Consider the following 17430-nt stretch of genomic DNA (forward strand, 5'->3'; position numbering starts at 1 on the left):
CATTGGGTAGCGTAATACAGCTTTCCTGATTTTTATGTATCAAATATTGATAACCTGAACAAATGTACGTTACGTTTGATTTTTATGGCAAAGAACTGACTGACGAATAGGGGTGAAAATGAGACCATACATATAGAACCTGCTGGATCCCACTTTATTGTTTTGCTATGAAGAAACAGTGTGCACAGAAGTCATGTAAATTTCCAGAATCTCCTGAGTTTTCAGTTAATTTCATAAATTATGAAAATTGGAACACAACTACATGTATTCAACCTCAAACCTAATTAGGAACATTGAGTCAAGGACTGCGATTTAGCCCCTTAAGCCTGTTCCGCCATTCAGTGAGGTCATGATTGATCTGCGACCTAACTCCATATCCTGCCTTTGTTTAATATACCTCCACCCCTGTAGATAACACATTTATGATTTAAAATTAATAATTGATCAAGCAATAATTGTCATTTGCAGAAGGGAGTTGTCAACTTCTACCACTATGTAAATATTTCCTAGTTACATGCTTTAAAAGGTCTGGCTCTCGTTTTTAGACTTTGCCCCAATCTGAAATTCCCCAGTTGGTGGAAATACTCTTTTTGCCCTCTCTTACCTACCTACCTTTCTGTTCCCATTGAACATATTGATCAAATTGTCCTGTAACATTCCAGATCCGTGACAAAAGAGACATGCTGTTGGGGCTTTTTGCCTTGTGCTCATCAGGATGAAATTGCAAGAATGCCAAATCTCAAAGGGAGCAACAATTTATACTACATGAGAAGAGTTGGCAAGTGGGTACTGATTTGTAGAGGTGGTGCCATGGGGAACTGTACTAAAAAAAGTTAACTTCCAGACTTTTGTTTAAATTCAAACTGGGCAAGTTGATTCTGATTGGCCAAAGCATTGCCATGAGCATCAAACCAAAGAGTTGTTGTCCCCAAGCGTTGTTTAGTTTTTAAAAAGTGCAATGCATAGAAATTAAATTTTCTGTTTTCAAAGAACAGGGTGCCCTGTGTGTGAATATATAACTCTTCTAGCACACACAAGTGACCCATACTGCGAGCATGACTCTCACTTCCAATCACATCCTTCAGAAGACACCCCACGTGTTAATGTGAAGGCAAGCATCCAGCAAGGATGGCGGAGCGGTGACGCTGATTGGCTGTTGTGGGGAAAATTTGCATAGGTGCAGTCACTGCTTCCAGAAAGTGGTTCGTGGAGGAGCTGTTTGTAAAGGACAGTTAAACCCCAAACACTAAAGTATTTCCCTCTTTCCCCCCCCCCCCCCCAACCAAAAAAAAGTCATGGCCAAAGTCATGAGGTTACACTGAGGCTTCATTTGAAGCAATTTTTTAAAGTAGCAGCTCGGCCTTTTGGCTAAGATGCAAATGAGATCAAGCCTTGGAGGAGGTGCAATGCCTGCTCCAATCAGCTTGGATCATGTAGATCAAGTCCAAGACAGGAAGTGGTGAGCCTGTCCATTCAGCTTGGATCTGGAATGTCTCACTTGCTGAGACTTTGATTGAATTGAATTGGATATAAACAAATAAAAAAGTCACGGTGAGGAGCACAAGCAAGGGAAAGTCATCAGGGACCAGGCAGAGCAGCAGCAGCACTGAGTATAAATCAAACTGGTCTCAGGGATCCGTGACCTGGCCTCCAGGGAAAGGGCGGAGCAGCAGCACTGAGTATAAATCTAACTCCTGGAAAACAAACCTGAAAAAGGACGCTGTGACCTGTTTGGCTATTAGGAAATCTGTGCTAAATTTGAAAAAGAACACTGCAAACTTTTTTAAAAAACTAATTAATTAACTAAGTAGAGATGCCTGGGCAAGTGATGTGCTGTAGTTGCATGATGTGGGAGCTGGCAGATCCCATTGCGAGCTTCAATTACCACATTTGCAGCAAGTGTTGGTTGCTCGAAGAACTTCAGAATTGATGAGCTGGAGTCAGAGCTTCAGAAGCTGTGGTTCATCCGGGAGGGGCAGAGTTATCTGAACACTTTGTTTCAGAAGGCGATTACACCCGGTAGATTAAGTACCTCTAATTCGGTCAGTGGTCATGGACAGCAGGGTGTGACTCTTAGTGAGGCAGGTCGAGGGATCCTGAAATCAAGAACTGAGCAGCCTCAGTTCTTGACCGTGTCCAACAGGTATGGTGTACTTGCACCGTGTGGATGAGGAAAAGGGCTATGGGGAGGATGAGCTAGCCGACCATTACACCATGGTACAAGAGTCCATTCAAGAGGAGGGAGCAAAAAGACAAGTGATAGTTGTCGGGGATTCTATAATTAGGGGGATTGATGGCATCCTTTCTAAGCCAGATCATGAGTCCCACATGGTATGTTGCTTGCCTTGTGCCAGGGTGAGGGACATCTCTGACTGGCTTGAAAGGATATTGGAGTGGGAGGGGGAAGGATCCAGTTGTTGAAGTCCACGTTGGGACAAACAACATAGGCAAGACTAGGAAAGAGGACCTGTTTGGGGATTATCAAGCACTAGGAACTAAATTAAAGAACAGGTCCTCAAGGGTTATATTCTCTGGATTACTCCCTGAGTCACATGCAAATTGGCATAGGGTTGAGCAAATTAGGAAAGTTAACACGTGGCTAAAGGAATGATGTAGGAAAGAGGGGTTCCATTTCATGGGGCATTGGCATCAGTATTGGAACAGGAGGGATCTGTACCATTGAGACGGTCTTCACCTGAAACGATCTGGGACCAGTGTTCTAGCGAAAAGGATAAATGGGGTGGTCACAAGGACTTTAAACTAGCAAGTTGGGGGGAAGGAAAGAGTAAAACTACGGGAAATATAACGGTTAATAGAAAGCAAAGCAGCAGGTTAGCATGTGGGGAGAAGGTTCCAACTACATCAAAATCCAGGAAAAAAGTTAAGGAAGGAGAACTCAGGAGATGTTATTAATGGGGGTGTTAAAATACAAAAAGAAAGTACCAAAACTAGCGTAAGGATACTATCTGAATGCTTGTAGTATTTGAAACAAGGTAAATGAATTGACGGCACAGATCATCGCGAATGAGTATGATTTGGTGGCCGTTACAGAGACACAGTTGCAGGATGGTCACGACTGGGAGTTAAATATCCAGGGTATCAGACTGTTCAGAGGGACAGACAGGAAGGTAAGGGAGGTGGTGTCGCTCTGATATTTAAGAAGGGCCTGTTCCTGTGCTCTAATTTTCTTTGTTCTTTCTGGAAGGGTAGGGGGTTTTGAGTTAAGTTGGGCAGCATGGTTGGTGCAGGCTTGGAGGGCCTAAGGGCCTGTTCCTGTGCTGTAATTTTCTTTGTTCTTTAACATCAGGGCAGTAGTGAGAGATGATATAGGTTCTATGGAAAAAAAGATTGAATCCATTTGGGTGGAAATTAGAAATAGTAAGAAGAAGAAGTCACTGATGGGCGTAGTCTATAGGCCACCAAATAATAACATCATGGTGGAGCGAGAAATAAACAAAGAAATAACTGATGCAAGTAAAACTGGGACAGCAATTATCATGGGGGATTTTAATCTACATGTCAATTGGTCAAACCAGGTCGGTCAAAGCAGTCTTCAGGAGAAGTTCATAAAATGTATCCGCGATCGCTCCCTTGAACAGTATGCAATGGAACTATGAGGGAGCAAGCTATCCTAGATCTGGTCCTGTGTAATGAGACAGGAATAATTAATGATCTTGCAGTTAGGGATCCTCTCGGAAGAAGCGATCACAGTATGGTTGAATTTAAAATACAGATGATGTGTGAGAAGGTAAAATCCAATACCAGTGTCTTGTGCTTAAACAAAGGAGCCTACAATGGGATGAGGGAGGAGTTGGTCAAGGTAGACTGGGAGCAAAAACTTTATGGTGGGACAATTGAGGAACAGTGGAGGACTTTCAAAGCGATCTTTCACAGTGCTCAGCACAAGTATATACCAGTTATAAGGAAGGACTGTAGAAAAAGAGAGAATCAGCTATGGATATCTAAGGAAATAAAGGAGGCTATCAAATTGAAAGAAAATGCATACAAAGTGGCAAAGATTAGTGGGAAACTAGAGGATTGGGAAATCTTTAAAGGTCAACAAAAAGTCTCAAAAAAATCTATAAAGAATAGTAGGATGGATTATGAGAGTAAACTAGCTCAATATAAAACAGATAGCAAAAATTCTATAAGGAAAGTCTTGCATGCAGCTGCAGATTCAAATACAGCAAACATATAATCAATGTATTGGAAATATGCAAGGGGTAGGAGGTATGGGGTCATTCCATTGAAGACACATTTCACTTGGAAACAGACAAAGATGTGAGTAATAAAAGGTTCTAGAGGGGATCCCATGGCAAGCGTATCTATTGAGGAATACATGGTGTCATTAAAACTGAACTCAACAGCACAAGTTGCTGAGTTCATAAGTTTGATTCAAACAATGGGGTTGCGTGTAGATCACCGTGGTGTAGTGATGTGGTGCATGTGTCTATGGCTTCCTTGAGCAGCACACTAGTGAATAAGCGAGCAATGTCAAACAAGCGCATAACCGCAATATTGCTATCGATATTCAAGTCCAGTGTGGTCTTTGCAAAGGTCAAGGAATCCTTCAGTGTATACAGAAAACTTGCTCAGAACTGGTGTAGCAATGCACTCAACCATTTGACCATTTGGGTTGTGCATAACCTTCATAGATAAGATGGTGCATAAAAGGACATCACTTTTGTATGTCTTGGGCTTTGTACAAGGCCCATGCTGGACTCAGTGAACCATGAGATGAACCATGCGTTTAGTGTGGTTGTAACACTAGAAGTTGTTTACAAGTGCATTCCTTAGTAAGTTTTAGGATTTTGTAGAGCCCTTTGTTTTGTTTCCCTTCATGCCACAATGTGTTTGCATCATTCTATCCTTCTCTAGATAATTGAAACAGTTGTGCATTATCAGAAAAGATCTTTCTACTGGTAGTGAAGAGCACAATGATCCATTACTTGAATTATTTAATTCTCCTCCAGACTTCTAAACCAGCAAGGCTGACTTATTCCACAACAGCTCTTGATAAACTGCCTTGGTGATGGTATCACCCATGGTCCTAAACACTTTAGTGGAGCCAAGACTGAATAGTTTGTTGTAGCTGAAATCAGTATTAATGTAGGGATAATCTACTGTCTGTAGTTTTGAAAAGAGCTTTGATTCATAACTCAACTCCTTGGGTGCCTTGCTTTTACATGTGGTGGGATTAACAAATGCAGATAGCTGCTGAAGTACAGTACCTTTGAGTCCCTCTAAATAAGGAAGAGAAGCTAACACTAGATGAAATATTTATTTGCTCAAGGCAAACTCCAAATGAGGTTGGCATTCTTTGGGATGCATTAGTTTCCCACTCGGGCTAAATTACTGTAAGTCAAGTTTCTCCCTGTCTCAAAGATGCTCTCTAAACTAAACAGATTGCTTATCTTTATTTGCTGTCAACATTTAACTCCTTTAATTATAGGGTTTAGACCCAAGGCGCAATAAGACCATTGCCCAATAGATTAAAGTTAATTTAGTCACAAGTAAGGCTTATATTAAAAGTTGCTGTGAAATTTGCCTAGTAGTCACAGTCTGGCACCTGTTCAGGTCAATGCACCTAACCAGCACATCTTTCAGAATGTGGGAGGAAACCGGAGCACCCGAGGAAAACATGCAAACTCCACACAGGCAGTGACCCAAGCCAGGATTCAAACCCGGGTCCCTGGCGCTATAGCAGTGCTAACCACTGTGCTACCGTGCTGCCCCTTACTGGGGATATCCATTGCCCTGAAAGGAAACATTCTCTTTTATGACACAGTGAACAGTGTTGTAAACGTACTTTATACCAAAAAAAGAAACACCAGGAAAGCCCAAAAATATCCCAGTGAGCTTTACATGCAATTGGACATGTGTTTGTGCCAGACTAGGCTTTGCATCCAGATTTTGAGGTCTTGCCAAAGGGCAACTGAGAGCTCAAAGAGAGCAACATGTGATGGTGCTGACAGCTTTGTGCTCTAATGATGCGTTCGTGACTGGCTTCCTTGGATAGCAGGTGAATGATTATGAATCACTCATTGGATGGCTGGATCAAGGAGGCTATTCCCTTCCTTTCTGCAGGAGCTTTTGGGATTCCATTAATACTTGTATCAGCTAACTTTTGCCATTATTGATGTGGAAAATAATTCTTGCCCTAATTAGAAAATGCCTAGTTCTACTTCTAATACGTTGACTATTTGAACCAAAAAGTCCTGAGTTTCTATGTTTTAAAGACAAGTAATTCTGCATAAGAGAATTTATATTTTCTTATGTCTTGTCTCTGGATTCTGTTCATATAGTTATGGTTGTTGTTTAAAGGTTAAGATGGATCAAATCTGCATTCAGTAATCATTTAACATTTAAATTTGGCCCTTCAATTAACAATGACTTGTTCTCTCTTTGATCTTTTTTCTATTTAGCCATTTGCAAACTACATTGGTGCAAAATTAGTTTAATAAAATATCCTCTGCTGTAAACATCTTCATTCTTGCATCCGTTTTAGTGACTGTGGTGGATTTATTAATGCAAAGCAGCAATGAGTAAGTGAATTTAAATATAAAAAGTACACAGATTTGAGACAACTTATTCTTTAAAAATAAGGAAGAAATTATCCCAAATGCCTGGTAAACATTTTTCTAGTGATTATGTAGTTTTACACAGGTGTTCTTAGCTAACCGCCTCTGCCGAACATTCTTCCTGCTCAGAAGCATCTTGTGTTTTTAACCAATTCCTACTCCATAATAAAAATTGAATTTGCTTTAACCATCCCAATATTCAGTGTCCTGGTGAGAAAAGATTAACCAATTTAGTTTACTTCATTAAGCTACATACATAATGCATCTATTATGATATTAAATTAATCTTGGCAAAATTTGTTGATTTTTCTTTGAAAGCTATTTATTTTAAGGTTTGGTGACTATGACTTGATTGAATGCTGTGTCTACAATTATAAAATTCAGTATTGGAAGCTTAAAGCTGCATTAAATTTTTGGATAGGCTAAGCAAATTTCTTTTGAGAATCATGAAGATTAATGAGGCATAACTAATGTGTTCCACTATTATCATTTTGTGCTGGAACCACAGTATTAGTACAGACGAACCATTGATTCTTGCTACAAACCTCTTCAAGTACTAATCAGCTTCTTTGGTACAACTTTTCAGGCCTGACAAGCCTATTGTGGAGCAGTGTCACTGTAGGTCAGTAGTTATTAGTGGCAACCGAAAACAGTTTCTTTAACTACTTAAGATTGAACTGAATTAAATACAGAAGAAACCTGAAGGAGGATTACTGAGTTTGTAAAGTTCAATAGTACTGTGCTGTAGAATGAATGTGACATGGTTTTGTAATAAGGGATTTTGTAAGGGATGTGTATGTGTACATGTAAGGCATGAATGTGAAATTTTTGTACAAGAAATTGTTTCAACTTTGTAAGTTTAAGCAAAAATGTTTCCAGACTGTTGTTGCACCTTCTGTAGCTTCAGTTTCAGCATGTTAATATTTCTACTTTGAAAAGCCCATATAAATAACACCAAGGTTAACAGCTTCAAGATGTTTCTGCAGTATTATATTTCTACGCAGAATAGCCAAGTTCCATTGTAGGTTGCAAGCTTTTCTTCCTCGTGCTGTAATTTGAAAAATAGATCCAACCTGTGCTCCATTGTCATTTCTTCAATGAAAAGATAGATCCAGTAAACCTTGTATGTTGTCTCGTTGAATTTTCTGTAAATTAGAGATAGATGACATGTCCTGACCGAGTCAAAGAAAGTGATGATAATCGATATCTCTTAACTCTACCTGTAGTAATCCAAGGTTATTAGTATTGCATGTGTAATAGTATTTATTTTTGAGTGATGCACAAATCACATATTGATCTTTTTTTGTGATGTTCTGTGGAGCTACTTAAGCTTCCACAATAGCTGGTGAGCTGAAAACATTTTGTACATGGCCAACTTGAATTTACAGAACCGGAATGAGTGCTGTTTCATTTTGCATGCCACCTTTCAAAAGTGGGCAGTTTAACTATTGCAGTGCAATATGGTGGTTTTTCCATAAACTTTTGATATTTGCAGATCCAAAGTAGTTCTTATCCACCCTTTTAAGTTCTCTCAAAGGAAGTGCTCGTCTATTATAATCATCGTACGTGAAGTGAGAACAAGGGAGGTTCCTTGGCATGAGCTCTGTAAAGTTGGGGGGTGGGGGGGAGGCACCACCTTTTTGAAATCTGGGAAACTGTTTATTCTGAACGAGGGAATCTTTGTCAAGAAGGGTGCAACTCTGACCCCTTATGAAGCATTAAACTTGTGCATAGTGGTTGTGCTTATGTACTTTTATATTCCGAACCGAGTGAAGGAAGCTGAAATAACCTTAAATTAGGATATGGAAATTCTGTTTTAACCGCTTGCTTGTATTTTAAAAAACCAGAAGCTTTGAACTTGCAATGCAACATTTGCAGACATAATTGAATGCTTGATTTAAACCTTGTAGATTGGTACAATTTAATTGTTTAGCACTTGGTACTTTTCCAGTACTTTCATACCTGTTCCTCTTTTTACATCTTCAGGATGATAGTGACAATTAAATGTTTCTTCCTGTTGGGAATCTAGGCTGACAAGCTGAGTAATAATTGAAGTGGATTCTTGTTCCCATATAAACTGTACACCAAATGTCAGTCAGCCTGTGCCAATTAGTGCTTGTGTTGCTAGGTCACCACGGTCAATTGAAACTGCATCAATGGGACTTGAAAAGGTTTCTTCCCGATCAGACCTTCTGACATATTGAGTAGCATAATGGATGGGAAAATACAGCCACAGCCCTACCCTAGATTCAAAATACTCGGCAGTAAGAATCCATTTACAACCTGCAATTAACTGGAAAGAATAGACTTCATGAAAGTGTCTGACTATTTAGAAAATAAAGCAGCGTTCTCCTGGTGGATTGTTTACTACTCGTGTGGATTGTCGGGTTTTTTTGGTTTTTGGCCAAAACAGGTTGTCCCCATCTTGGAACTATCAGCAAAGGGCTTGAGTTCATCAGTTATAAATAATGTATTAACATGCCAATATACAAGGGTTTGATGCCAAATTATTAGGCAAAATGAAAGTTTAACCACAAGTCAAACTTCTTTAAGAATAAGTCGCTGCTGTCATACAATTATGAAAACTGAATAAAAACAAGAATTTTGACATCAATTTAGATTTTGTAACAATAATGTTTTGCACTTATTCCATCATTGGAGTTAAAATTAATTTTTCACGGTTGTAAGCTTTCTAGTGTGGTATATTTGAATATTCTTGAACCGCGATTGATGTATGCATGAATCATGATGTTGATTGTTGATCTGCGATGTCAGGAAGGATAGCTAATTAAAATGACGTTACAAAGCCTGGTTCAACCAGGATGTTCTAGGTCAGTAAATCTGGAACTAAGGATTTAGAGAAGCAAAATCTGAAACATATTGTAGTGTCTACTTGACTTATAAATTGTTGAAGAGTTTTTCTGCATGGTATGACACAAAGTACATTGCAGATATTCAGGAAAAACATTCTAAAGCAAATTAGATTATGGTGGAAGTTGCTTACTCGAATTATAGGCTTGTTGTGTTGAAAGTTTATTTATTAGTGTCACAAACAGGCTTACATTAACACTGCAATGAAGTTAGTGAAAATCCCCTCATCGCCACACTCCGACACTGTTCGGGTACACAGAGGGAGAATTTAGCATGGCCAATGCACCTAGCCAGCATGTCTTTCGGACTGAGAGGAAACCGGAGCACCCGGAGGAAACCCACGCAGACATGGGGAGAACGTGCAGACTCAGCACGGACAGTGACCCAAGCTGGGGATCAAACCCGGGTCCCTGGCACTGAGACAGCAGTACTAACCACTGTGCCACAGTGTCACTGTGGGGTGTGTGGTGGCAGTGTTAGATTCAGGTTTGCCTGTCCCCACTTTGAAGGATAAGAATGTAGATTTATCAGATTTCCCTCCATTACTTTCTGAACCTTCAAACAGCTGGCTAGAATTTTATTGGTAGAGATCCTGGAACAGACTATTGCAGTGAGTTGGTGTCTCAGAATACTCTTTTTATACAATAAAAACAGAAAATACTGGCAATATTCAGTAGTCTGAAAGGTCGTTGACCTGAAATGTTGACTCTTTCTCTCCGCAGATGCTGCCTGACCTGCTGAGCATTTCCAGCATTTTGTTTTTATGTTGGATTTCCAGCATCTGCAGTATTTTGCTTTTATATGATCCTTTTGTCTACCTTTCATAACGGATATTTGGGCATTTCCCATATTTTGCCACTTGTTCCTAATCAGTTGTCAGTGGATCTCTAAATGAAACTTTCTCAGTTGATTCCTATATAACCCACAAAATGTGTTTTTTTTTTAATTAGAGCATAAAGTTTGTATTTGACAATTAAATACAGCCCATTCTGAAGTATAACAGCCAGCTGACTTTTTACTTCATAGAAACCAGGGGATTGAGCAGCAGTTGGCATGGAATCGTATCATGCAGTCTCAAAGTGGTATATTCCAGCAGAATCATCACAGGCTTGGGTCAGGATTGCCAAGCCATTACCAACGGCAAGACGACCGTAGAGGGCGTCAGGTAACAAAAATGGATGATAATATTAACAAATTGTGTTTGAGTTAACTGCGTTGTTTAATGTTGTATTAGTAACTGAAAAGACTATTTGATCATTTTGGATAACTTGAGTAACTTAAAGTACCTGAGGTGTCCAAGATCCAGCTTCCAAATCCTGCACACTTGTGTGTGTGATTCTTCAGGTGCCATTCTTTAAGATTGTCAAGGCTGTCCAGCTTCCACGGTCCTTGATATAGTATCCATTATTCTCAAATATTATACCTGTTCTGTTTCTTAAACAGTTGGTATATATGCTCCTTTATCAGCCTCTTGCTATGTCCTCAATTTTACCAGTCGCTGCCAGATTATCTGGTTTCTCTTCCATGTATGTGCCTAAAGAAATGCAGTTGTCTCTTGTTGATCATCTGCAAAAGTTCTTCTCGTGTGCCAACTTTTCCTCAAAACTTCATTTGTTGTACGTGTTGCTCAAGCAATCATCCTGGTGTGTCTCAGCAGCCGCATACATCTCTGTTGCCTTTAATTTATCATCCATTGTTTTGCTAATATTCAATTCAGTTCTCTCAAATTCTCCCAATTTATTTTCGTTCCTCCTTAATCCAGTTTAGAAACCAAGTTAAAAGAAGAAAATTGCCCTTAATTTTGGTACTAGTTCATTCAGGGAAAACACTGGAGGGCCTTAAAGGCACTAATTCTCATCAGCACCATAAATTTATTGTTACAAGCTAGACTTGCAACATCTTGTGCAGCACATCTTTAGAAGTGAAGAGATTGACAGAGTAATTGGACTTGACATTAAATCTGATCCATGCAGTAGCTGATCTAAAGGACTTTGATAAATGTACCAAATATAGATTATTTTTAAATCCGTATTGGAAATTGGATAATTGGTTCCTCAACTTAGCTGACATCCTCTGCCCTTCGCACAGACAGCACGCTACCTGGATGAGAGAATGGGCAAAAAATATTGTTGCAATGTCCTAGCAACATAGAAGACCCATGAGGCAATGCTTCCAGTTTATCTAAATAGTTGTGTAAATTGTTCATAGAATGTTTAGAGCACAGGCAGAGGCTGTTCAGCCCCTCATGCCTATGCTGGTTGTCTGCAAGAGCAACTCACCTAGTCCCACTCCCTTGCCTTTCCTGTAGCTCTTCAAACATTTTCTCTTTAAATGATTCTAATTCTCTTTTGAAGACCTTAATTGAATCTGCATCCACCACACACAGGGCTAGTGCTTCCCGCATCCGAACCACACTGCGTTTTTAAAAATAGATTTCCTCTTTGCCATTGCTTCTCTTGTCAGTCAGTTTTAATCAGTGTCCTCTGTTTCTTGATCATTCTGCCAATGGGGACAGTTTTTCCTTATATCTTTTGCCCTGACCCCTCATGATTTAGAATACCTGCGTGAAATCTCCTTTCCTGCTTCTCCAGTCTATCTGCATAACTGGTTCAAGGGACGAGGAACTTTATTCTGATGAATATTTTCTGCATCCTGTCTAATGTTGTCACACCCTGAAATGTGATGGGCAGAACCAGGCACAATACTCCTATTGACACTAAACTAGTGTTTTAGCAAGGTGTATCATAACTTCCTTGTTTTTGTACTCTATGCTTCTATTTAGAGAGTCAGCTCCTATATGCTTTATTTACCACTTACTCAACCTGCCTTGCCGCCTTCAATGTTTTATGCGCATGTACCTCCAGGTCTCTCTGCTCCTGAACCCTCTTTAGAAATGTGCCTTTTGTACACATTTCCTAGTTCTTAGTATCAATTTTATCACTTCATGCTTCTTTGCATGAAATTTCTTTCACTCACTTGTCTGCCCAATTGGCCACTTGTCTATGTCCTCTTAAAGGCTATCGCCATCTCTTCAAATGTCCCAATGCTTCCAAGTTTTGTCATCTGCAAGTTTTGAAGTTGTGCCCTGTCCACCCAAGTCTTGTTGCTTTACGCCTTTGCCAGCAACACACATTATGCTAGAAAAGGCTCGTCTGTCCACAGGTTTACATTGCAATGTCTCCCATTTCCTATCTGCAAAGCTGACTAGCAAGCTAACTTTTAATACTCGTTCTCATTGCTATACGGTTCAGCAATTGAATGCTGTATAAATTCTGTCCTTTGCCATAGTGTCTGTTAATAGCTTTTTAGGAATTAACATAAAAGTAAATAGCTATATTGTGTGTTTTTTTGGAAGTGGAGATGAGAGGTGAAGAAATTAAAAAGCGATGAGGTTGCATAGGTAAGGAGATCCCATTCCATTTGTCCATTTATTTAAAAGTATATTTAACACTTTCATTTCAAAGATGTGCACAATTTTAAATGAATATACTAGGAATTGAGATTCTAAATGCTTCCGTATTAAAATGTGAATGGTGTCTTGTTTATTAAATTAAAAGGAAAGATTTAGGCATACTGAAAAACAGGTAGTTTTTTGAACAGCCTCCCTCACACTCTCTAGACCCCCCTCACTCCATACTTTTGGAATGTGAACTGGATATCAAAACACAAGTTCTCCTCTAACCTTTCAGTAGGTGGACTGAAATGAATCAGGTGGTGAGATCAGATATGAATCATTGAACTACTTTACTTTCCATTTGTTTGAATGTACAACGTGACAATTCTAATAACTTGTTTCACACACATTCAAACACCTGTTGTTTTTTCTAAAAGGCATCTCACTTGCCCATGTTGGGCTAATTGAACTTTTTCTAAGTCCCCTCTTAGTTGTGACTGCCCTTGGCTTTAAGATGTGAGGGTTTTCTCTTGTGGTCCACACTAATATATTGCTGGATCCCCCGTCCTTTTTTCTCAGTGGTCATTTGAAATGGAAAGGTTGTGTTCTCTTCCTTTCCTGTGATTCTTCTCCATTCTCCAGTAAGCCTGTCAACCAAACTGACCACTTCCCAAGCTCATAGCCTCAGCATACATCCTGCTCCAGGGTGCATACACCCTAGAATACTGGCTCGAGTAGCCTACTGGTAGTCTGAATTGAGGTAACAAATTCCTTGTTGTATCCAGTCATTTAGATAATTGACTCGTTAACACGCTGTTTTGACATTAAGTGCTGCAGCATACGTCTTTCAGAAGAATTCTGAACAGCTTTAATTTACAACACTTAAATGTCACTTGTTTCCAAATCCTTTCTGTGGGAAACTGGTGAAAATTCCACAATGCATGACAACATTGCACAATCTTGTGTTAGACTTGCATCTATCAAATTCAATTACATGATAGTGCTTTAATTTATTTTGTCTTTGCCTATTCAGTCATTTTCTTTTAATGTTTGACAACATTTCATTTTTCAGGGGTACCCTGACAGGCGTTACCCATTGCCGCCCGATTCTGGAAGATACAGCTGGAATTGAAACCTCGCCTGGCTCTGCAACACAAGCTGTGCCTTACAGGGTCCAGTTAATTGATGAACATACATCCAAGCTAAATTTTAATCATTATGTCAAGAGTGCTGACCTAGTTTTTAACGTGTTTGTACGTATTTTTGTGCTCGATGTTTCGTTTGCAGTAAAATGGATTCTGCAGTTTCCATTTTTTAAAGCTGTCAAGATGGGGGTATGTTAAATATAATGCAGAATGCATACAGCCAGGTTTAGTTGTTAACATCATAATGAGTTGGGAAATCTCAAAGCTGGTTAGTGAAATTAAGTTTTTATGCCTGTACACTGTACATCAAAAGTGATCTTTAGTAAATGCTTTAAAATCTTTGGTTTACTACTCTACTCCTGTTTCATTATTTCTTTTTGAGTTTTCTTAAAAGTTTGGATCTGCTGTGATATCGCATTTGTCCATTGTCTTCTCAAGCAAAACTTTATATAATTAAAATGTTTCAAATGTAGGAGGGGGGATTTTTTCCATTTTTGAAACAATCTTTGCACATCAGTGCTGACCTTTGAAAGCTGTCACACTATGCACAACTGCAGGGGCATGCTTTATGACCTTCATACTGATGAACATCTGATTGGGAATCTGTCACTACACCACGTCTGTTTTTAGTGCAGAAGTACCATCAAATTGTTCAGTTGCAATTGTGCAATTTACCTTTTCTTTTTAAGTACACCTGTGAATTCTTGGGGTGGGCTGAAGTAGATGAGTTTAAAAGTTTTTTATTAGTGTCACAAGTAGGCTTACATTAACACTGCAATGAAGTTACTGTGGAAAAACTCTTCCAAGGTGGCGCCGGAGCAAGGCGATTTCTTGCAAACTGTGCCCAGCTACCTTCTAATTCTATCTTTTACTCTCGTTCTATGCTTCTCAAACTTCATTCAAACTCTTTCTATCTTGCATTAAGTTGATATTTCTCTACACCCTAGCTATGACTGTAACACTACATTCTGTAGTCTCTCTATGAATGATATGCTCTGTCTGCATAGTGCGCAAGAAACGATGCTTTTCACTGTATGCTAATATACATGACAATAAATGAAATCAGAAATCCCCTAGTCGCGCCACACTGGCGCCTGTTTGGGTACACGGAGGGAGAATTTAGCATGGCCAATGCACTTAACCAGCACGTCTTTTGGACTGTGGGAGGAAACCACAGCACCTGGAGGAAACCCACGCAGACACGGGGAGAACGTGCAGACGCCACACAGACAGCGACCCAAGGTGAGAGTTGAACCCGGGGCCCTGGCGCTGAGAGGAAGCAGTGCTAACCACTGTGCTGCCAATGAATGAGCCATTGAACCACATGCCTTGGCTAGAAGAAAATTTGTTGATGGGGTGGATTTTAAACTTTGTCACAGGTGGAAAACTTGCAAAGTGAATGGACCCGTCCATCATGTATGCAGCAATTGGATGATGGGTGATGGGCAATGAAAGTTAAAATTTACTCCAGTGTTTTCTGGAGTAAATTCTGGATCAAGTCATCAGGCACTGTCAGGATTTTGGCCTGAAAACATGGATGAGGACATCACCACATGCAGAAAACAACATTGAGTTTTTTTAATTGATCGCGTTTAATGATTTTAATGAGGAATAAACATTTACGTATTGTGCTGATCTTGGCTTTCAGGAATACTGTCAGTGTGGGAGATGGTGTAACATTAGGCCACCAGCTTTTGGACGAATTCCATAGGTGATACCACATGGAAACCAGGTGCCTTCCCTCAAAGATATGGGAAGTCTGGTTGCTGTGTGGGAGCCGGTCACCTTGCACATCTCTCTCCCTAGGATGTGGGACCACTGAGGGATGGGAAATATCTGTAACTTAAGCAAATTGTCTCTTGTACAAATGCTGTTTGAATTAGATTTTTGATAAACATAGATAAGTGGCTTCATTTTGGGCATAATCTTTGGATGGATATCAAAACTGCCTGTTTAAAGAGTGGCAGTAATTTTGACTGCTATATTATAACCGCCAATAAGGAATTGGCAGCCTGTTCTACAACTCTATTGAGTTTATTTCCATTGAAGTCAAAATTACCCTGATAATTTTCTATGCCCATTTAAAAATGGTAATTTATTGACTTGCACATTATTCCTGGGCTAAATATTTTATACACTTGTCAACAGATTTATTCCTTCGTCCCAAATACCAGTAAATAATTTGTGAAAAGACTTGTGCCATACAATAAAGTACAACTCCTATTTGCTGTTTTGCAGTTGTGAAAATATGGTTTTCTTTGTGAGCAAAGCCTTGTTCTGCATGGTGTTGCACCCAATGGGTTGCTAGATTGCAGATCCTGTTTGTGTGCTGGAATTTCCTCGTGATTTTAAATTATTCAATATGTCTGTTGGACTACTTTTTGCCATTGGAGTCAATGTAGAATCTCTACAGTGCGGAAAGAGGCCTTTCAGCCCACCGACGACAATCTCACCCAGGCTCTATCCCCATAACCTCATATATTTACCCTGCTAATCCCCTGACACTAAGGGGGGGGGGGGGAGTTGGAATTAGGATGGCCAATTAACCTGACCCGCACGACTTGGGAGGAAGCCAGAGCATGCGGAGGAAACCCATGCAGACACGGGGAGAATGTGCAGATTCCACACAAACAGTCACCCAAGGTCAGAATCGAACCTGGGTGCTGGAGGCAGCAGTGATTACCATAATGCCACTGTGCTGCCAACTATCGTAAATTAGTGCGCAAAGCTTGGCATATGTTTTTGCAATCTCCTCTGACCCCCAAAACCTTACCACTGCTGGCGTCTGAAATATTTTTCTCGGCAGCACACTGAATCTCTTCATTTTTTTTCCAAAACCCGACCCATGAGGTTGCCACATCACATCTGATTTCACTGGATGTGTATGAAAATGATTGAAGCCTTGGAATTAGTGAGCAAAAACTTGAAATTGCAGGTATTTCCCAAGCTTAATTAGCATTCATTGAGTGTCAAGACTGTTTATGAAGGGTGAAATCCTCCTATACATCAATTTGCCTTCATTGCAGTGGGCAGAAGGGCTTTGCATAAATGTTGTAGGATGGGGGCAGCTTGAGTTTCTAGATTTGTAGATGTAGGTTACCTATGTAACACTTGCTTTAGTCAGTACATCTTTATGGCACAAGTTGGTGATTTTGTCCATAGCTGCTTTATTCGTTCACTGGGATGTGGGGTCACTACCAAGGTCAGCATTTCTTGTCCATACCTAACTGCCTTTGATAAGAGGTGAAGTTGAATTACCTACATGAATACAAACCATTGTGAAGGCAGTTATGAGTCAGAATATTCACCAGACCGGGTAAGGGCAGCAGATTTCATTCCATTAAGGGACATTAGTTAACCACATGGGTTTGTATGGCCATCCATGTCACTGTTACCGAAACTAACTTGTGAATTCCAGATGAGCTAAATACAAATTCTT

General features: G+C 39.9%; 1 protein-coding gene across 2 annotated transcripts in view; it reads left to right on the forward strand.

Annotated features, from left to right (window-relative positions):
- The window catches only part of xrn2 (5'-3' exoribonuclease 2), a 78183-nt gene extending 63844 nt beyond the window's left edge, over positions 1–14339 (forward strand). Inside the window, exons 29-31 of one of the 2 annotated variants that reach the window (XM_078230321.1) lie at positions 10479–10617; positions 12808–12852; positions 13919–14339. In XM_078230321.1, coding sequence (XP_078086447.1) covers positions 10479–10617; positions 12808–12816 — 148 coding nt within the window. In that variant the 3' untranslated portion in view covers positions 12817–12852; positions 13919–14339. The remainder of the gene's footprint in view (positions 1–10478; positions 10618–12807; positions 12853–13918) is intronic. The other variant, XM_078230320.1, reaches the window with a different exon arrangement.
- Positions 14340–17430: the final 3091 nt, after the last annotated feature.

This window comes from Mustelus asterias, chromosome 15 (genome assembly GCF_964213995.1).
Source record: "Mustelus asterias chromosome 15, sMusAst1.hap1.1, whole genome shotgun sequence".
In the NCBI taxonomy this organism is placed as follows: Eukaryota; Metazoa; Chordata; class Chondrichthyes; order Carcharhiniformes; family Triakidae; genus Mustelus; species Mustelus asterias.